We start from the raw sequence: 22,639 nt of genomic DNA, 5'->3' as shown, positions 1-22,639 counted from the left end.
CTTACCTGTGCCTCTTGTCAGAATGCAAATTCCATCCCCTGATGGAATTCCATCCTAATTTGTACTCTGATTCAGTTGGTCTGGGTAACGTCTGGGGATTTGTATTTTTAACAAGCCCCTGAGATAATTCTGATGTAGATGGTTCCTACAAAGTCTTCAGTAAGTGAAGATAGCCTATGCGAGCAGAGAATTGTCAAAGGAAGTGGTTCTTCACAGAAGCAGAAACCAGAACTGAGATAGAGCAAGGAGAAGAAAGAGAGAGGTGGGGAAAACCAGCACCTATGAGCAACCAGCTGAAAGTGAAAGCTGAGCAGCTGGACAGGGTGGCCTGCCATGAACCTCTGGGGGCAGGTGACAGTCACAGCTGCCTTCAGGGGCTGCACCCCCAAATCCTCTCTCTGAACACACCTACACTCTGGCTGCCACAAACAACATGATTCCTGACACCCCCTGTCTGTGTCTACACAGAAAAACAAAATAGCACTTAGTATTAGCTTACCAAACAAATGAACACAGTACAAGAAAATAGACAACCTCCCCTCTACTAGATAACCAAGCTTAATCCCAAGAGCCAACGCTGATCGTGGTTTTAATTCATTCTTGCAAATAACTGGGAAGGGAGGGAAGAAGACCAACTAATCGTTCCCCTGGGAAATGCATACAAACAGATCCTCCATCCTACTCAGTGGTCAAGATATTTATTTTCCCTAGGCTGACTTATAATAATGCAATCTATTCATCTTTCAAATTATCAAGAACTTCACAGTATCTTTCCTTATAATTTCCCCCCACAGACCTTTAGCTCGTACATATTTAATATTTTCATTGCAAAGAGGTGAGGAACTAGGATGTTTTTTATCTCCTTGGTGTGCCCTTAGACTCCTCTCAATGTTTGCAGGGTTTGTGTGCTCGCTCTTTAAAAATTGGAAAGGGAAATTCTTGAGAAAACAAGTAGCCAACAGACAACCCTAACAAAATCTGGGGCTGACATTTGCAGAAGCTCTTGCTCCCTATTTGATTTCCCAAACTTTGTAAGAGGAGAAGTAGGTATGTAAACCAACCCACGGTTTTACTTCCTTACAATGATTAGAGTCGCACTTCTTTGGCAAAGAGAGACTTGCGAAGTCTTTGCAGCTTTTGAAGGCTCTGGAATATCTATTAATATCAAATGTCTGCTACCTTGCCTTACAGAGGTGATGACAATGACCACCCTGTGGTGCCTGTAGTTGGTAAGGAATTTGCCTTGATAGTTCACTGGTCCCCTTGTTACCAACAGAGCCCATTCAATAGATAGAGAGATAAACAGTGCGGACTCTGGCCTAACCAAGGAGTGACTGTGGCCTCATTGTCACCACATTCCCATTACACGCATACATGCCAGCTCCCCTCAGTGAAGAGTTGAAATAGTTGGCCTTCTCAGTCCCTCTGACTCCATCCATTGGCAAGAGATTTTAAACAGTCATTCAGGACACCACTTCCTCTGACTTCTCTGGCCTCCTCATCTCTGCTCTTTATTTTTGGATTTGCAGAAATGTCAGAATGGCCAGGTATCAGTGACAGGAAGTTGAGGACTGCAAAATAATTCCTCGGGTATGTGTAACTCTGAATGCCTCAAAGGCTCTGCTTCCACTGAGCCTTGACAGGACGAGTGAACAGCTAATCCCTTGATTCAATGAAATCTATTTTGATGCTTGGGGACCCCAGGGGCCAAGGAGAGGCCACAGCCACCACACTGCCCCGCGCACCATTCTCCACCTTACAGACTATACTTATCAGACTTCACCAGCCCAGTTTCCACAGTGATAGACCTCCTGCCCATTAGGGAATTTAACCTCTGGACTCCCTCAGCCTCAGGTTTTTCTCCATCACCTGTGAGAGCCATGAAGGTACCAAAACAATGGGACTCACTGAAGGGGGTCTTCACCAAAAGGTCTATCTATACTCTTTTCAATTCCCCAATCTGCCATAATTTTTCAGGACAATCCAAATTTCTAATAATCTGTTTTACTGTCTTCTCTCTGTCTTTTTATCTTCATAAATTGCCAAAGGGACTTAGAAATGCATCTTCCAATATAGTAGCCATTAGCTACATGTGACTGTTGTGTCCTTGAAATGGGGCTAGTCTAAACTGAGAGACGCTCTAAGTGTAAAATACACACTAAATTTCAAACGTGTGATATGAAGGAAAGAATTTAAAACATTGCTATAATTTTCATATTAATTACATATTACAAGGATAGGATTTCTTAACTAAAATATATTTTTAAAGGTAATGTCCTCTCCTTTCACTTTTTTAATGTGGCTACTAGAAAACTGTACATTTATTTCTACCACACATCACTAGCCTAGACATCCCAACTGCCCAGAGTCTGGACACTGCTGCCTAGGTTTGGAAGGAGTTCTGAAATATTTTGTCCCACTGTGCAACTGGACTTTTAGTTTGCAGAGGAGTAGCCGTGTGTCCTCACTGCTGTCATCTCTTCACCCAAGACTTCACAGAGGGGACCCGAGAAAATGATGTCTTCAAAAATGCCATCATCGCATCCACAAGGCTTACAGTTCCCATCAACACCCCACTCTTTTCAGAACAGAAGTCCCATTTTGCTGTAATGATTACCAAAAAAGGCTTTGACCCATTGTAGCTCTGGTTTCCAAAATTTAAATGAGATCACTACTAAATGTAAGGACAGCCCACTCAGTGCCTGACAGAGAGAAGCCCAACGGAGGGTAAAAGTGAATCTGGACTCTCTTTTTAACCCCCAGGGAGGGAAACATGGTCAGATCTGGACCAGCATTGCCTTTTCAAGAGTGAACAGCAGGGGAACTGCTCAACTATCCTTCACCACTTTGCGCATTTACTGAGGAATTACATTGTCAAATTAGGACCCACTTGCTTCACTAATAATATTATAAAGGCTGCTCTTTGTGAAAGCAGTTTTGCAAAACCTAGGTAGGAAAAGCCAAGGATAAAGGAACTACGCAGGGGGAGGGGGCCTGTGCACACATCCCAGAGAATAAAACAGCCAGGAGTCGAAGCAGCACTGGGGGCGGGAGAGTCATGAAGTACAAATCATGCCAGGCAACGTATGATTGCTTTTTTCTTCTCTTTTCTTTTCTTTCTTTTTTTTTCTGACAGAAGAAAATTGGTTCTTCAAAGGAACACAAGCAGATGGAATGTTTTCTTGAATTCTAGAGAAGCATTTGACAGATGTCACATGAATTTTGTTCAGGGTGTTCACTGAAACTTGCTCAGGGAGAAGGAGGTGGGCGCAGCCTGGCAGCACGGAGCACAGCTGCCAGGAGCACTGCCCAGGCAGCTCTGGGGACAGACGACAGAGGCCCCCGGGGTGTGTGCCTCTCACGTCGTGCGTCCACAGGGGTGCCTACCTAACCAAGCCCTTCAACGCCTCATGTGGCTTAAACTAAAATCTAAATCAATAACTAGAGTTTAAATTTGAAATTTCTAAGACATGATTTCAGCAAAGAGTACTTGCCAACCACAAAATAAGCCCATATCCTTGCCTTGCCCTGTCTACTCTTCAGTAGGAGGCTGGCTGCTGGCCGGCTTTCCTCCTCTGCCAAGTGTACATACTACAGAAGCTCCTCTTTGCCCCCTAACTTGCCTCTGGACTTTCTGTCCCCACCATTAGCTTGTGTTTTGCTCATCACACACAGCATATGCTCAAAAAATGTTTCTTCACCGCACTATACCTCCTTATGTCAAAAAAAAAATTCCAAGAAAAAATATTTTGTAGAGTTTCCACATTAAGAAACAGAATTAACATGCACTAGCTGAGAATTCACTGTATGGAATTTCAGTTCTCTTTTATCCGCATATTCCGGTAAATGGGTTTCTGGGTTTTCCCCCCGCCCCAGAACAAATCTGAATCAGCCCTCTTGTGTTTGTCACTCACCCACGCCAGCCCAACTGGCCTGTGTGTTTCTAAAGTTCATCACCTGCACCTAAAGCGCTGGCATGGGACCATGGGGCTTGAGGAATAAGGGGGCATTACACATTCTTCTGCTGGAAAATCAGACCATTAACTAGCGCAGAAGACCAAGTTTGAGGAAGAGAGATGAGTTCATTTTTAGGTTTGAAGTGCAGGGTTGGTACTAGAAATAGACATTGTGGAGACAGTATGCTGGTAACAATGATGAGAACTCGAGATGGCCCCAACACAGAGTGTGGGCTACACACCCGACTCAGGGCAAAGAGGGTCTGGTCCCAGGATAGAGAACCCAGAAGCCTGGAGCCAGGAGCCATCCGCACTGTGAGTTCTGAGAAGACGGTGGCCAGGAAAGCAGCAAAGGGGTGTGCTAATGGGAGGACAGCAGAGTGCCCATAGAATGTGCTAATGAGCCTCTCCTGGACCTTGGAGCAAGCTGTTTCCAGGAACAATCAAGAAGAAGCCAGAAGTTTAAACAGACTTTCTATTCTCTACTAGGCATGTTATCCAATGCTACCAATTATTCCTACTATTATGGGTGATTAAGAGTTAATATATCATATGCTTTGAAAACGTCAGTTTTCTGGTTTTGACAATGTGTTGTAGTTATGTAAGGAGTTATCACTGGGGGAGCTGGGTGAAAGAGATGCAGGAACTCACTGTACTCTTTTTGCAACTCCTTGTTTTAAAATACTCCAAAATAAAAAGCATTTTTCTAAAAGTGAATATGACAAGGCATTTCCAAAGGCTCGCCCTCAGTAACCCTCCTCCCCCCACAGACATACAAGGGCTTTGGCGTTCTCACTGCTCCCAAATCCAGATCCCCTCTCTCCTCAAACAAAGGGCCGCGGCCGTCCCCTTCCCTCCCCCTGGGCTCTGGCCTGGTAGAGGACGAATACTGCAAGGAGTCTACAAGCGTGGATGCCACTAGCCCTAACCTTGGACCTGTCCTCCCTTGTGAGGAGGGCTCTCAGAGGTTGAGGGGCTCCAGTGAGAACCTTTGCTTCCCTTCCTTCCACATTGCACGGTCATGACCACTAACTAACCAGGGATCTGCTTTCTGTCTCTTCTCCTTCCAGGATGCTTCTATTGCACACCGGTTCCACGTGATGAGAGAGAAACACCCTGAGAAATTCAACAGCAGGTAAGAGGGCCTTTGGGGGGCAGCCGCTACGCGCTGCCGGCGCCCAGCGAAGCGCCGCGGTCCAGTCCGAGGCCTCCACCTGCTAGCCCCGGAGTGTTCTTGGCCCGACTGCCCAGGGACTTCGCTTTCCTGCCACGTTGCCGGAAGGAGGGCTTCCATTTCCAAGACGAAACAATGTCAGAAAACTGCCGCCGCCTAGCCTCCCGTCCCCTCCCAGAGAGCGTTGTGCAGAGGGAGGGAGCAGGGGGTGGGAGGAATGGAGCGATGCGCCCGCCAAGGGGAGTGGAGTCAGTTCTTCGCTAAGTGGAACCCTTCCTGGGGCCCGCCGCTTTCCCAAAATGCGCCAAATGCGCCGTTCCCCCACCCCCAGCCCCAGCCCCTGCGATTCCTGCGGAGAGAGCAAGCAGGATAGCAGGGCCTCAGCTTCTCTCGGTCGCGAAGGGGAGGGGGCGGCAGCCGGGGAGGGGGGCCGGAGGACACGGAGGGCGTCGCCTCCTCCTCCCCCGACAGCAGAGGGCAGCAGAGGCAGCGAGACCCCAGCCCGCCAGGTCGCAGCCTCTGCCGTCTGCCTCCTGCCTCGGGTGAGGCTTGTTAGGTCCAAACAGGAGAAGAGAGAGAAAAACGACAGATCGTTTGCAAATAAAACCAAACCCTCCCTGCTGGCTGGAGGGAATTTGCAGGAAGTGAGTAGTTAGCTGTCCCTGGGATTAAGTTACCTTTTTCTCTTTCCTTTCTCATGACGTTAGTTAATTTTCATCCTTTCCTTTTCCTCTTTGTTGTGTCATTTCAAGATGACCCCTGGGTCCCACTCTACCCTCGGTCAGATGGGGAAGGATTCACACTGAGCTTGACGGGCCTGAGTTTAGACGGCAGGATCTTGTTAATGCGGAGGACCTCGAGTCTGAAGCATTCACTAGAAGTTCAGCTCCCGAAAAGCTCCGTCATTTCCATTCCTGCTCTTTTCCCCTGACCCCACAGCCTGAGAGGTTAGCCAGGAAGAAGAAAGTTATTAGATTTTTAGAGATCAGAAACCGAACATAATGAAGCTCTTTCGGCCCCAGGAAAAGTGATCCGCAGGATCCGATGGTCGCTGAACTGGTGTCAGGATGTGCATTCTGTTGCTCTCACACCCACACACAGGTCACGCACACTCACAGAACACTCCTACTGTAGTTACAAACTTACAAGTCAATCGATTATCTTCTCACAATCTTTTTCACTCTCATGTTTATTTACAAAACCACTTTTAAAAAACACCCCATCCGCTGCAGACTTTTGTGGTCCTCTTTTCATACAGGTATCCGTATACACGCTCATGAACATGTGCTTGTTAAGATCCTGTGTGCTTGTGAAATCCATATGGGTTCTATTTATTCATTCAAAATGAATGTCTTTTGAACACATACCACTTACCTGTACCAGGTGCTGTTCCAGAGATGTTTTGAATAGACGTGAGGGGCGGGGGTCGGTCAGCAGCTCTCAGTCCAATGGTGGAGACAGACTGGAAGGTGGAAATGCCTGGGATTTGTGTTAAGTGATGGGAATCCAGGTGACCAATGGGCATGGAACTTGGTGTGAAGAGCTTTCCAATGACAAAGATGCCCAAACCAATACACAGAAAGCCACATATTTTCTGAGTTGACAAAAAGAGAGGGGCAACCCAAGGAGAAGGAACCAAATGTACACAAAGACACCAAGAAATGCAAGCACGCAGTGTGCTCGGGAAAGAGCAAGCTGTGCAGTGTGATCAGTTGTGTGTGCTCTTGGCTCAGAAAGAGGCAAAACCTCTGCAGCTGGTAGAAAGCAAGGGAGCAGAGGGAGGGAGAAATTGCTCTGTATTCCAAAAATTCATAGGTCAACATATGACATAAATAGAGCAATCATCCACATGGTTGAGTACAATTAGAAAAACACCTCTGTAGCCCTGGCTGGCGTAGCTCAGTGGATTGAGCGCAGGCTGCGAACCAAAGTGTCGCAGGTTCGATTCCCAGTCAGGGTACATGCCTGGGTTGCAGGCCATGACCCCCAGCAACTGCACATTGATGTCTCTCTCTCTCTCTTTCTCCCTCCCTTCCTTCTCTAAAAATAAATAAATAAAATCCTTTAAAAAAGAAAAAAGAAAAACACCTCTGCTAGAAAAAAATGTTGTAATTATGCATTTCAGTGCAAAGTATGGCCAAATTCATCGTACTCTGGATGACTCTTTTTCCTTCCTACTTCCCAGTTCCCATTAACAAGACCACTCTTTGCAGTCAGGTTCGTGCCTCACCTCCACCTGGTGTTGAGGTCAAGGTAGTGTGGTCCCCTAGAACAACAGTCATGGGGATTTGTATATAAATCCACGTGCTTGCTAATAAGTGAAGAAACTGTTGCGTATAGGTAGGCCCTATTTTACAAGGTCCCAGAACACTTTATATTAAGAACTTTGAGTTCATGCTGCTTCTTTGAGTACCCCCTGCTTGCTCATGTTGAAAATACCCAGGAGTGCCCCATTTGTCCACTGAGAGGCAGGCGAGCAGCCATTTTCTCAAAGCTTCCTTATTTAGCTTTGGATACAGTTTTAAATAGGCAGGTGGCTGTTGCCATGGTTACCCCATTACACCAGCAGCTAAACTTAGGAAGGGCCACAGGGATAGGAAGAAAGCTTGATACCAGGGATTTGGAAATGTAAACGATATTATCAAACAAGGCTTCCTTTTACTCTGCTGAATTTAGGTTTTCCAAAAAGTAGGCACTGGTTGGCTGGAAGCCCTTACCATTAATGCTGAGGGGCTGGGCCCTCAGGGATAACCCTGAGGTTACATCTAGGGAGTGGTAACTGTTTTTGCTGTGTTTTGAATATGGAAATGTGACTAGTGGAGGCTGAATTTATCAGGAAACTTCAGTCTTTCACACAGTTCATCGAGTTTTCAAGGCTGTTCTAACAAGAATTAGAATTAACCTGAGGCACCAGAGCTGTGGGAGCTCTGAGGACACATTGACATTGTATGCAAGATACTGAATCTCCTTTCCTAGAGAGGATGTCCGTAACTATCCAGAGGTTCTTGGAGGGATCCATAAACCTCAAAAGGTTAAAAGTCACAGTTCTGTGGCATGTTTGAATTCAAACAGGCATCAAACTATTGAGGTTTCAGCAAAGTCTTTCCCCCAGTGGCCTCTCTACACGGGTTGTTGCCAGAGAAGGTAGTTGGTTGCACAAAACTAAGTTACGTTCCCTGATGGAATTGCTTTGTAAATGGAGCAAGAACTAGACCCAGGGATGCAAGAAAATGAGCTGAGTGTGAAAGTCAAGGAGAAAAAAAGGCCTTTGATGGCAGAGAATGTATTTTTAATACGTTCTACTTCCCAGTCATTGACAAGCTAAATATTAATTGCTAATTTAGGATAATTATGAAAATTATCATCTTATTGTTGGCATAAACAGCAGAAGAAAGATTTAATACAACAGATTTAGCACATTAGAAAGTGTTCTAGGATACAAGAGGAAATAAGACATGGTCCCTTTCTTTGAGGAATTCATAGTCTAGCAAAGAAAGAAAAATAATCCTCAATAATTTTCCACAAAATTATTTTCATATACAAAGAGGTTACATTTAGTAGGTAATATAGTATACAGGAAGTTGTATCATATAAGTGCAGAAATAGAGTTATAAGGGAACCAATCTAAGAACTGTTACTTTTTGAGCTCCTACTAGATAGCAGGTGATAAACTCAGTTTTTAAAATACATTAGCCATTGAAATCCCAAAACAACCCTAAAAGGTGAATGTTAGCATTTCCATTTTATAGGTAAAGGAACTAAGGCTGGGAGAAGCCAAGTCACCTAACCGAGGGTATACAACTTTTTAAGCAGTAGGGCTGATGTGATTCTTTTTTTAGCTAAGATATAATTGACATATAACATCATGTTAGTTTCTGATGTACAACATAGTGGTTCGGTATTTGTATATATTGTTGAATGATTACCACAGTGAGTCTGATATGATTCTAACCCAGCTCCTAACTCCAGCATTTAAACTATTTACTATACCTTCTGTCTTCCATGGATTTTACCTAGCAAATACCTATTATATATTGCACATTCTGATAGGAATGTATTATGCATGATCTCATTCAGGGTTCACAGTAACAAGCAAGAGTAAGTGCTACTGTCTCCATTTCAGAGATGAAAGAATTGAAGCTAAAGAGGGTGTACCTCTTACCTCCCCATCCACCATGGGGAAGTACCTGCTGAGTTGTAAACAGGGACCGCCACTCTTAACTTGTGTGGAATGACTCCTCCCTGCCAACCACATGATTTCATGGCTCAGTGCAAAATGTAGGGCCCCTTGTTCAAAAATTTCTAATAATTTCAAGTTGGTGACGACAGAGCATCAAACCAAGCCCAAGGCCCTTGTAAGTGTTGGGCCAGTGAGACCACACAGATCTCACACCCATGAGCTGGCCCTGGCAGGAAGAGAAAAGCTAATAAAAAGACACACTTGCCAGGGCTCAGAGTGGGGAGTTTGCAATGCAGGTAAAAGAATGGTAGAAACAGGGTTTCAAGGAGGGGAATGGGGTTATCAGCCCCTCACACAGGCAGCTCTGAGTATTCACAGATGAGCCAAGGATGCCACGAGTCTTCCAGATACCCAAGAACCAGCCTCCCATGACGTTTCTCCATGAACTCTCCATGAAGAGTTTTGCTTGTATGTAATATATACACAGAAGTTACCTAATTCCACTATCACTGTTAGAGAAGTGTCCAAAAAGAGAGGTCTAACTATAGAATTTTTTTGTTGTTGGTCAGAAACTAGGAGCACTTGAGGAATGTGTTATTCCAAACCTGTTGAGTGCCATCCACTTGAATATGTCCCTCAGCAGTTTAGGCTGAAGCAAGATATCTCCGGTTGGTCCCTTCAAAGGGACTGAAACACTACTCATTCCAACCAGAAGCTGACCACCTTTCCCAAAAGCCCTTGGGTAATTAACAGGCTCTAGAGTGTTAGCTTTCTTGGAGCCAAGGCCACGGAGAATGAGGAGGGGTAATGCAGCCTGATTTCTTAAGAGGTGGGAAACATGTCTTGAAAATAACTAAGCACTGAAGAGATATTTATAGAATGAGGCAGCAGGGTATGGTCTAAGTTGGCATCAAAACTTGGCTCTGCCACTTACTAGTAGTGTGACCTTGGGCAAGTTACTTAATCTCTTTAATCCTTTGCTTCCTCCCCTGAAAATCTTACAAAGTTGCTATAAGTATTGAATGAGATAATGTGCAAGTTCATGACACTTAGTAGGTTCTCAGTAAACATCTGTCGTTGAATATTGTTGAATGGCAAGCATGAGGAAAGCATTGCCTTAGATACCAAGGAAGCATCGACAATAAAAGATCTTCTGATGGCGTGGGATTCAGTTATCATAGGGCCATTGCCTCACTGCATGGCCCTTGAACTGAAGGTTTGGAGGACAACTAAAAGCTGGAGGAGACCAACTATGTTACATTGAATCCCCAGACCCCTCTCTAGGGGTGGCACCAATTAGCCTGCCAGGGTTAGATTCTCTAGAACTGAAGCTGTAGAGAACTTTCCCTCCACAGACTCCATGGGTGTCCAACAGGCAGAATTTTGGGGTCTGAACACTAGAGATTTTAAGTCCAAATGCCAACTGTAAGCTAGACAGAGGTGGGGGGGGGGGGCACAGACCCTAGGCAACACGGTAACAGGAGGAACAGGGTAGGAGTAAGTAAGGGGTGGTGCAGTGCATTGCAGGTGCCGTGTGCACCATGGGTACTTAGGGCCTACCAGCGGGGGCCATGGAGTGCCCAGTTGGTGGGTAGGTGAGTGATCCTGGGCAGTCAGATACCTGCCCTTTGACTGCCCTTTTCTTATTGTCTTCTCCCACTTTAGATGAACACAGAGATGTTCTGTAAATCATACAATTCTAGCAAAAAAAGGGCCTCCTCTCTTGAATACCTACAGTATGTTCTGCAGTTACAGCATAAAATGTATCACCTATTACATAAGATTTTTTTTAACCAAAAAAGGAAACCATTCTAAGTTATTCTTTCCAGGAGCCCTGTGAGGTAGCCCTATGTTACAGCCCAGGTGTTTGACTTCCCCAAGCATAAAAGCACGACAGCAGCAGGCACAGCAGGGTCAAAATCCTCACCATTGTAGTCTGCACTCTGTGGCCTGAACTGGGCTTTCCTTCTCCTCGTTTTGTACTTGGCACCCACAAGAGACTGGCCCTAGGCACCAAGAGGTCCAAACTGTCTGCACCTGTTTCCCTCAATGTTGCAAACTATTTTTTAAGTATTTTGGATTCAGAAAAGCCCCAGATGAAATTGTGGCATTTTGTATTTCTATTCTTACACCTGTAGATATTTATGCAAACCTTATGCATGTCAAATACCTTTGACTCCTCAGTCAGTTCTGACAGAGCAGCTCAGTTGAGCGTTTATATACCAGCCCACAAAAATGTTTTATCCCCCATCCTTCCCACACCTCCTTGAGAGAGACAGAGAGCAAAATGAATGAAATATGGGTTCATGTTTTTTCACCAGACACTCATCATTATGCAACTGCAGAAGACCAGGGTTTTGTTTCTGTTTGTTTGTTTTCATTTTGTTTTGCTTTTTGGCTATCTTATTTGTTTATAGTCAGCCCTTGGTTTTTTGCAGAAATGAGGGAACAGCAACATGGACCATTTAAAACTGTGGATGGTCAAAGATTTTAGGAGGCAGTTATTAATATTTAATACGTGCAGTTCTCTCTGTCCTAAAGATTCAAAATGTTTTAAATATGACAAAATCACATCGATTCTTAACATTTCCTTCATTTTCCGCCTGGTTCCCCCACCCATGTCAGAACGTACGCACGGGCCACTGTGATGTGACAAGTCTCCCTACAAAGCTGCACGTTCACCAAAACAGTTCCTTACTGAAGCCTAACAGGCCTTTCCTTCCAGCCCCTGCAGGCTAGAACAAGAAAGGTGTGATTTGCGTCAACAAAAAGTGGAATCAGTTTGTGATAATATCAGAAGAAACTTGAAAATAAACTATGTTTTCAAGTCTTTTAGGCCAGATAATTCAAAAGTTATCAGTATTTATTTATTGATTGAGCTCTAGAAATATTTCCATCAAAGAACTCAAGATATAGTATAGAATCCAGTTCGGAAGGGTTAAGGTCAGCATGATAACCTCATGGAGGAAAATCAAAATACACAAATTCAAAGTAAGGTAGGAACTGGCTAGGTCCTCCAATGGGTGTTGGCAGTCTGGATGCTTTCCAGAAGGGAGAGGTCAGTCAAGTCCTGGAACTTTGGACCATGTGTTACAAGGAAGGGTTGAATTTGGGATTGTTTCACCCAAAGAAGAGAAGACTTGGGGAGAAGTGATTATTGGACTCAGATATCTTTAAAGTGTTTCATAGGAAGGAGGAATTAGGTTATTTTTGTATGATTAGTCAAATGGAAAAAATGACTGGGTAGACCAATTTGAGCCCCCAATAAATAAGGTCAGTTTATGAATTAGCACTGTCTTCAAGCACAGGGAGCTACTGGGGAGGGGTTCCACACTTTGTGCTAAGGAAGATGCTGGACAATCATTTGGGGGCACCCGTGGGGTCAGATGCCCATGAGCTCAGGTTCTGTCATCAGACAACCTGGATTCACATGCTGGAGTTGTCCCTAACCACGCATGCGTAGCCTTGACCAAATTACTCTTTTAACCCTTCAGTCTGCTCACCGGTAAAATTGGAATATAATACTATTTTAGTGTCCTAAGGCTGCTGTAACAAATTACCACAAACTTAGTGACTTAAGTACACATTTATTACATTAGTTTTATAGGTCAGAGGTCTGACATAGATCCCATTGGACTAGAATCAAGGTGTCATCAAGGGCTGCATTTCTTTCTGGAGGCTCTAGGGGAGAGAGAATCCATCCCTTGCCTTTTCCTGCATCTAGAGGCTGCCCACATTCCTTGGCTTGCGGCTCCCTCCCATCTTCAAAGCCAGCAATGACCACTCAGGACTTTCTCACATTGTATCCCTCTTACATTCTCTCTCTGTCCCCCTCCTCTACCAAAAAGGACCCTGGTGTTACACTGGACTCACTCAGATAATCCAGGATAATCTCTCCATCTCAAATTCAGCTGACTGCCCATTGAAATTCCATTTGCAACCTTAATTGCCCCTTGTCATGTAACCTAACATATTCATATTTACAGGTTCCAGGGATTAGAACTGGGACATCCTTAGGACATTAGTCTGCCTACCACAAGTACCTGACCTCATAGAATTTTTAAAAGATCCAATGAAACAATGCATCTGAAGTGCATATTACAGGGAACTGGCACATTAGTGCAAGCTATTATTATTAATATTATTAAAAAGGCCAATCCTACATCAAATAATTGTTATGTTAGATGACAAAAGAGCCCTTAAAACTCTGGGATTTGGTGATTTTCTAAGAGGGACAAATATATCTGTAGGTCACACATTATGAGTCATCAATGTAGCAATATATGGCATTTTTTCTTCATTTATCTTGATAAAATGTCTTTTCAATAAAGTATCAATACATTTATCATTATATAATTTAGTAATATATCCTATAGTGTGATTTAAACAGTATATTGTAATATCATTTTAAATCACATGTAAAGTTCAAAAAAGTTAGAGTGAGAAAAACCCAATAACTCGTAGTCCCATCACTCAGAAACACAATATTGCCGTTTTGGTGCACTTCAGCAGCTTACTTGATATACATATTTTTTAAATATTGGTGATAATATGTTTGTATAAGGTTGTTTTACTATTTGTTAAATAGCTTTTCTTTATACCATTAAGGCTTGTTGTAGAAAAGTAAATCATATGCTCCCCTAAGAAATAAACACTCTTAGCATGATAACATATTTCTGTTCAGCACTTTCACTGCACAATTTTATTTACTTGAGATTACACGGTATACATTGGCTTAAAATATGATTAACACAGTAGCACTTACAACTTATTAAAGGAAAATTATATAAAGGGGCTGATTAGAGTGAGTTGATCTTCAGTGGGAGTTTTATTAGTCTTTTTCAATTAAAAAAATCCCAGTGATTTTGGTTTGTTGATATGAGAGTTTTAAAGACATCATTACTCAAGTCCCTTTGCAAGCAAAATAACTATTTGATGTTATGTAGTTCTCCTTTTGTGGAGAGCAAACAAAAAGATTCAGTTCTCTTAGCAGGGTTCTCAGTTCTGTACATAGTTTTGCTATATCTGAAAAAGACCAGTTTGTGTTTTATGTGACCATCAGAGGCAGCAACAGATGCCATCTGAACTTGCAGCTGTACAGTTTTTTAAGCACACGTGACTGTCAGGGCATTTATCAAAGGGCTTAGAAAGGTGGTATTCCCAATGTAATCAGCGTCACCCCAACTCAGACTAACAATGGGAGCCATCATTTATTGAATGCTTGCGAGAAATTCATGTACATTATTTTTAATTGGCATAACTCTCTAGGTATGAGATAAAGATTATTGATCCATTTTACAGATTAGAAAATTGAGGCTCAGGAGATTGTGCAACTTGCTCAAAAACATATAACTAGTTAACAGGGGAGCTGCTATTCAAACTTAGGTCTGCCTGACTGCATACATCTTGCTACACTTCCCTGCCTCTCTGATTACCCAGTTTGAAACCCCACAACCAAAGAAGCAACCAAGAAGGAAACTAAGCAAGAACCACAAGACAATTAACAGGACCCATGAAAAAACTTTAAATAAACAAGAAGCATTTTTGGTGGACAGCAGCAGAAAATGTACTGGGAATGGGCCTTAAGTGTGTGAAGGATTCACAACAGAACATGGTGACCACACCTCCTTACTCGTCTTCTTGGCTCAGGAATGTTTAAGGGGAGGGAAATATACTTCTCAAGTGAGGAATGTGCTTCTCTTGGGGGATGGTAGAAAGAATCTCTTGGCTCACTGAAGGCATGTTCAAGGCCAAAGTGAGTTTTGGAGAGAAGTTGTGGAATGTCTTTCAAAGGCTTCTAAAAACAGAAGGCAGCTTCACTCAGCTGGGATGACAAACACATTGTCTTCTCTGAGCCCACGAGTGAGCTCATTGCCCCCAACAAATGAGAGCCCTCTGCCCCCCACCTGCCGTTGACTGGGATGTCCACTAAGAAAACTCTCAGCTCCTTTGTTCCTCAGTTCCCAAATGGTCCCCAAGATGTCCCCTCCTCAGGATTTCCCCAGCAGCTCCTGGCCCACTGGATGCTCTTCCCACTCAGGCCCACGTTACCTGGAGCTGCCCGTGTTTTTGTCCTCCTGCTGCCACACAGGAAGCTGCTGCCCCAGCCCACACCCCACTGTATAAAATTTAAACTCACCTGCTTTGCTTGCATTCAGGGCCCTTTAGAAAATTTTTCTCCTTGCCCTGGCCAAGTGACTCAGTTGGTTGGAGCACCGTCTCGTATACCAAAAGGTTGTGGGTTCAATTCCCGGTCAGCACCAGTCTAGGTTGCAGGTTTCATTCCCAGTGGGGGAGTGTGTGAGAGGCAACCAATTGATTGGTGTTTCTCTTTCACATATTTCTCTCTCCCCTCCCCCTTTTCTACTCTCTCCAAAATCAATAAACATATCCCAGGATTTAAAAACAAAAACAAAAACAAACAAGTTTTCTCCTCAAACATCAGTCCTGTCTTATCATTTGCTTGCCTTCCCCACACATTCCCTTAGCTCCTCAGACATCTCCTCCTGGGACCTAACCATCACCTATGACTCGAACTCGCTTCAAAATGCAGTCCAAAGTATTCTGAACACTCCCTTCCTGACCAGCCCAGCCCTGGCTCCACTTTCTCTTTGAACCCACCTACAAGATTTTTAATACATTTTCTCCCACTTTGATTCTTTTCCTCTTTGTCTTCTATAAATCATTGTTCTGAAGCTAAACTTTATCTCTCCACCTCGTTCATAAACTTGCTCACTCAGAAAGGTCTGAATCCTTTTTGGAGGGATCCACTGACTAAAACCAGAAGGGAGGTGCTGAGCATGTTCCCTCCTTCAGCTCAGACGTGTTGAGCATCTGGTTTGTGTTAACATCATGTCAAGGCCGAGAGGAAATACGGATTACCACAGTCCCTATTTCCAGGAGCCCGTGTGCGTAGCTGGGAAGATGAGCTTATACAGAAGCTACTATCAACTGCATTAGGCTCCTAAGGCTGCCATACCAAATTACCACAAACTGGGTGGCTTAAAACAACAGAAATTTATTCTTTCACAGTTCTGGAGGCTACAGTTCTGAAACCAGGGTGTCAGCAGAGTTGGGTCCTTCCCAGACTCTAAGGAAGAATCTATTCCATGCTTCTCTTCTTGCTTCTGGTGGCTGCCAGCAATTCTTGGCACTGCTTGACTTGTAGCTGCGTCACTCCAATCTCTGCCTCTGTCTTCACATGGCCTTCTCTTTCTGTGCCCCTGTGTCTCTCTGTCTAGATCTCCCTCCTCTTCTAAGGTTATCAGTCATTGGATTTGGCTCATCCTACCCTAATCCAGTATGATCTCATCTTAACTTGATTATATCCACAAAGACTCTATTTGCAAATACAATCACATTCATAGGTACTAGGGTTAGGACTTCAACATGACATTTTGAAGGGCACAATTCAACCCACAGCACCAGCATTCCTGCAAACCCTCACAAAAGAAGGAAATACAACATTATATGGTGAGTTTTGTTTTAACAAGAGGACATGCATAACAACTGTGTTGTGGGAGCACCTGAGAAAGTGGGTAATATTAGACTTCAGAAAGAGGGTCACATATGATTGTGAGCTTGAGAGAGAAATGGGAATTCACTGAGGACAGAAGAAACCAGATGTGTGCTAGGAGGGATGCAGCCTGGGCACAGGGCAGAAGAAGGGCTGAGTGGATACTGGACATGAGAGGAAAGGAGAGCCCTTCCAAAGTGAGGTAGAAATGCATGTAGGAGTCGGCTACGGCAAGATCTTGGATCTACCATTCACCCTATAGGTGAGTGAGTGAGCAGTGAGGTAGCCAGCCAGTCAACAAATGCTTTTTGAACAGATCAATGAAGGAATGAATTCTCCTTCACAGTATTTCCACAGCCAAAATGTCAAGGCTCCTAGAAACATGGGGACCATTACATACTGAACCTTGCTGAAGTGTTAGAATAGTGAAGGGTGTTAGGTCGGACAGAGACCCTGAACTCTTCAGCATGTTATTTGGTTGTGGAGGTAGATATCCATATTGGAAAAAAATTCACATGTCATTTTCCTCAGTGCCATGATTTCAGATTCTTTCATGCAGAAGTTGACTTAGGTGGCTTTTAAACTTAGCTTGACATTTTGTTTGTTTGTTTGTTTGTTTGTTTGTTTTAGCTCCAGAGAAAAGAATATCAGAGTTTATTAACCTTAACCCTCTGTTATACTTTACTAATTATAACTTTGAAGAATTACTGTCCTTTGCTTCATGGCATTTTGTGATACAACAAAGTCCATCTTTACAGTTAGAGCTGATGATATTAGCATATTCATTTCACTGTATTCTCCTGAAACAGTTCATATATACACATTTTGTTTAAAAAGAAGTTGAAAAACAAGAGTAAGTATATTCTTAAGAAACATTCAAATGATTAATCTTAATTCCTTATTTAAATCAATATTTACTAAAGAAAACCTTAATGCAATTATTATTTGGCCAAAGGAAATTTTGAAAGCTGCTTGTTCTGGACTTATCAGGATACTCACTAACCCTCTTTAGTGAAATAAGTGAACTGTCTTTCAAGAAACACTGGGCAAATGCTTACCACTCACGTGACAGGTCGTGTCATCCTATGTGAAGTGCAGAAACTAACACCCAGGTTTCATTGCATTCAAAATCAGAAGAACTGAGTTTCAGCTCCCACCCTGCCTCTTACTTAGCTGGTACCTTTGGGAAAGTTACCCACTTCTCTGATTCTTCATTTTCTGGTGTGTAAGAACGGAAACTACAACTATCTCACAAGCTGCTTATGAGGACTAGAGTAGATAAATAAATGGATTTGCTATTCATTACTATTGTAATATTACAATACTATAATATTTGTAGTAATTACAATTATTATTGCTATTGTTACTGCAGGAATTTGTAAGAACATGCCACAGTATATATGTGACTACCTTGCAGAATCTCCCATTTAAATGCATAGTGATTCTTAACTATAATAATAACTCATAGTGCCGGAGCTCTGGAGGGAACTTTAGGTTTTAGCTCCCTTTCCAGTATAAGTATTTCTTCTATAAACACCGCTCTGGGTCAGGCAGTGGTCATCAAATCTCTATTTTGAAAATTGTAGGAGTGATTAATTTTTTCTTTAGCCTTACCACTCCACATTTTACTAAAAGAACATTTTCCTGATCTCCTAATGCTCTTCAATGAAAGAGGGGCTCTCCTCATTCCAAGAATGTACTTATACCCTCAAATTGCCAAGGCATCAGGGACTTACATAAATATTGAATATTCATGCTTATTGAACCTACACTTAGACTGAAATTCCTCATTGTCCAGTAACAAGATCTTTTCTATTCTGTTGAATGAAGAGTTTCTTTAATCTTGAAAGTGGGCCATTTTGGAGAGCACTGCAAAGTGCCAATCAAGCCAAGTACCCTGCCTTGCCTTTGAACTCAATGAACTAAAAGTGTGTCTGTAATCTCCAACTTTGGGTAACCATAGGGCAAGAGGTGTTAGGAATGTCATGATAAAACAAACCCCAAATCGGTTAGTTTAGTAAAACTTTTATTGGCACTGCCCGCACAGAGCATTCTAATTAATTAGGTCCTCCCTTTCCTTTTCTGTATTACCTTGTGTCTGAACCTGGGCAGGGAGAGAAGTAGAGACTGCTCACAGTCAGGGCATCTGCAGACGTGTGCATGGTTGGGGTGAAGACAATGTATCAGGCTGCCCTCTGATTTGAGCTGATGGCCTCGTTCGTGATTTTGTGCTTATAATTGCGTTCCCCACCCCACTCAACTGGTGATGAGTGCACCAAAGAATAATGAAATGGCAACAGTTAAGTCAATGGGTTAAAAAGGCAGAGATTTGAGGACAAGATAATTTGTCCTTTAATAATCAAGACTTGATAGTATAATGTTAATATTCACAATAACCATCCAATTTTGCAAAGTGGAAATATCAAAGGAAAGGTAAATGTAAGCTTAAGCTACTTCTCCAGTAGTTAAAGGACAAGTTCATTACTCAGTGTTCCATGGCTGGTAAATGGCTAACAAAACCAGGTTGCACCTGACTTATGAACAGTGAACAACTGAAAATATTTTTCTCCAGAAAATGTGGACTTGGGATGATATTTTATTTCTGTGCATGTAATCTTTGCAAATGTCAATGGCTTCAGCTTTTACCCTGCTGTAGCTGGCCAGACCTTGAAATCAAATACATATTAGGACTCATAACCAAAGGTGCCAACATCTCACATGGAAAGGGTCAGACTGGGAAGGAGGTGCGGGAGACATTTTTGAGGGAACTTCTAGGACAATTCCTGGAGGAAACTACAAAAGACTGTGTGAGAAGTCACACGTCCAAATGCCAGCCGAGGCCAGGGAGTTAATGTTAGTACAAGAAGTGAGTGGGTATGAGGCTTTAAGGAGTGGTGGGGACTCTAGCAAAGTGGAGAACATACGCCCTGTGTAGTGGAAGCAGCCAGTACTTAGCTCCAGCCAATTGTTTCCAAGTTAGAAAGCAACCAAGTATTAACAGATTTGATTTCTCAAGAGAAACTGGGCTCCATGTGTATATAAAATCTTCCCATTTTAAAAATTAATATGCAAGTCAAATAAACACATTTCTAAGCCCCAAAAGATCCATGGGGCTCCATGCTGTCACACTGATGCCCAGGAAATATATACCCTTAGAGATGTGATAGAGACCAATTACTATTTTCCTTGCTTGACCTTGGTCACAAATTATTGGTGCTGCACATGGAAACTGGTCTCCTACCAAAGGAGAGAATGAACGGGCTTGAGGAAAACTTAAGAGGTCCATGTATTTGCATTGTTGAAGGGTTCCTAGATGTTGTAAAAGAAATGATGCAGAAAGAAAAGGGACTCAGAAAGTCAAAGAGAAACATAAAGCAAAGTCTGAGTCTGACTACTAAACAAATGTAACATGGAAATAAATAGGAAATGCCCCATCCTTGTTTGGAGAATAAAAATAGAAGCATGAGACTGTACCCAAGGAGGATAAATTTGGACCTCCTGCAGAAGGGAAAGCAGACAGCTAACAAGATCCTCGTGAGGTTTGATAAGAACCTACGTAGGTAGCTATCCAGGTGGTCTCCTTTGGATACCTATTAAAGTAGCATTGGTTAAAGTAAATTCCGCAAGAAGTTAAAAGGAAATTCACAGAAAGATGGAGGGTAGAGGATCAATCATCAAATACACTGGGAAATTCCAAATTTAATATATTCCTTTTCTATACTATATTGTAGAGCCTTTAATATAGATTCTCACCTATGGAGACTATGCAAAAGCAGGATAAAGCACCCACATGTACTTGACTGCAGAATCCACCTACCCCAGAGCATCTAGTGAGACCTCTATTTTGCTGAATTCATGCTGGTGAAACCCCTGCGTCAGAGATGAAAAGGCATGCACGTAAACGTGTAACCATACACCATCTCCCTCCTGCCTGTGGGTGTGAGAATAAGTAACATGACCAGAGAACCCTGGCTCATATCTGTGACTCTGGTGTCTTAGGAAACTGAGGGGCGTGGGATGGAGGCGATGCTTTAGCCTCTTCCTCAGCCACGAGTGGTACTTTTAGAAGAAATAGGCATGCCATGGGGGGACAGAGAGCTGCCCTGTAGCTGATCTGAGAAGGACTATTCTTCTGGCCCATGAATTTCAATGCTGGAATGACAGGCCCCTGGCAAGCTTGTCACAAAAACCAAGAGGAATATTTGTGGTCAGAGGCCTGAGGACCAAATGGAAGAGCTTTAGAATGAGATTTAAGGGGGATAAAGTAGAATGTTCAGATGAAACTCTAAAATCACAGTCCACAGAGGGACAGCAGGTGTGAGCTAGAAATAAGAGACCCAGCAGAAGAGGTGCCAAGCCATTCTCCTGAGGAACTGTAGAGAGGAGCAGGGGGTCATGGCCACAGCAGGGACACGTTTGCCCACTGCACAGAGAGGGAGCAAAGGGAAAGGGTTGCGTTCATCAGGGGAGACACGCATGATAGCAGAGAGAGGGTGGGGTTGAGCGCACAGCAGAATGTCACACCAGGGTGGGGGGAGGGGCAGGGACAGTGACAAGTGCACATGATCGTAGTCACTGAAATGGGTGTTAGGAGTGTATACACAAGTATAAGAAGTCACAAATGTCAGAGCAGAAGCAAAGCCCAGAGCATATGGATGAGATTTTTCAAAAGGGTGAAACATGAAAGGATTTTGCTGGCAGTGTATACACTACAGTCTTCCCAGGCAGAGAGCCTCCGGCTGAGCTTTCCCATTTAAGAATTTTTAAACTGGCATAGGAAGGAGATGAAATAGGGGTGGCAAGAGGGTATTTACACAGGCACTTGCCCATCTAATGAATTGTTGACTTGCCTTGCTAATGATTTCATGACTGAAAAGGTAGAGGAAGCAAGGAGGGAACTACTTACTCTATTTAATTCTGACCAGGAGGCATTCACCTGGTTGATGGTGTGGGAGGCACAGGAAACTCAGGAGAAAGTAACCAGATCATCTTGTAGTTCTGCCATAGCAGAAGGAGAAATCTGATGCGCTCTTACATTATGTTCTTTACTCCCCTTCCTACCTCTGCTCCTTCTCACTTTCCTCTGACACATCCTGGCCCATCCTAAGAAGAACTCCAGCCCAGAATTCAGGGTGGCCACCAGGGATTTTAAGGCGGAAGAGTTGCCCAGTTTCCCGCCCCCCCCACACCAGGGAACTGAGGAAAGCAAAGATTCTCCAATCCAAATTCAGCAGGAAAGACATGCCACTTGTATTTCAAGCTGGAACTCAGAAGCCATAAGGACACAAAGCCAGTTTTACACACAGCAGTGGAGTTCTATTGCACCATTATCTGAGTGTACACCATGTGACCATGTCATTCTCAGTTAATATTCCTAACAACCCCTGCAAGTCAGGTAATGCTATCCCAATTCAAAGAAGAAACTGAAGAATAGAGACTAAATGACTTGCTGAAAGCCACAGAATAAGTGCGTGACTGACTTGTGGCTTGAACCCAAGCCTTTATGGCTTCTAACTAGAGCTTCTTCAGCTCTACCAAGCTGTCTCCAAAACCAGACACTGGATATGAGATGGGTTAATTGGCTTTTGTAGGTTAGCCTAGGAACCCAATGTCAACATAACGTTGTTTCTATGGGGAAATGTGCTCAGAGTGACAAACAAGTGGCTTAACCAAGGAATTTTTGTAACCCAACCTGTCGTATCTCGGACTCTGCCTCACACTCAGAAAGGCCGGTTGTGGGAGGAAGCGAGGTGAGGGAGGCTCAGTCAGCCTGTATCTCCTCCTCAGACACCATGACACCATTCCAATCTAGC

General features: G+C 43.4%; 1 protein-coding gene across 8 annotated transcripts in view; it reads left to right on the top strand.

The window, feature by feature from the left end:
• Positions 1 to 22,639, top strand: part of DGKG (diacylglycerol kinase gamma) — a 191,869-nt gene that overhangs the window by 94,687 nt on the left and 74,543 nt on the right. For all 8 annotated transcript variants that reach the window (XR_004901302.1, XR_004901303.1, XR_004901305.1 and 5 more), the window contains one exon: positions 5,027 to 5,091. Coding sequence is in view for 2 of the 8 variants with exons in the window: in XM_036017811.1 (XP_035873704.1) it covers positions 5,027 to 5,091 (65 nt within the window). In the remaining 6 variants the exon portion in view is untranslated. The remainder of the gene's footprint in view (positions 1 to 5,026; positions 5,092 to 22,639) is intronic.

Source organism: Phyllostomus discolor, chromosome 2 (genome assembly GCF_004126475.2).
Source record: "Phyllostomus discolor isolate MPI-MPIP mPhyDis1 chromosome 2, mPhyDis1.pri.v3, whole genome shotgun sequence".
NCBI lineage: Eukaryota > Metazoa > Chordata > Mammalia > Chiroptera > Phyllostomidae > Phyllostomus > Phyllostomus discolor.
This window is presented reverse-complemented; position numbering and strand designations above follow the sequence as displayed.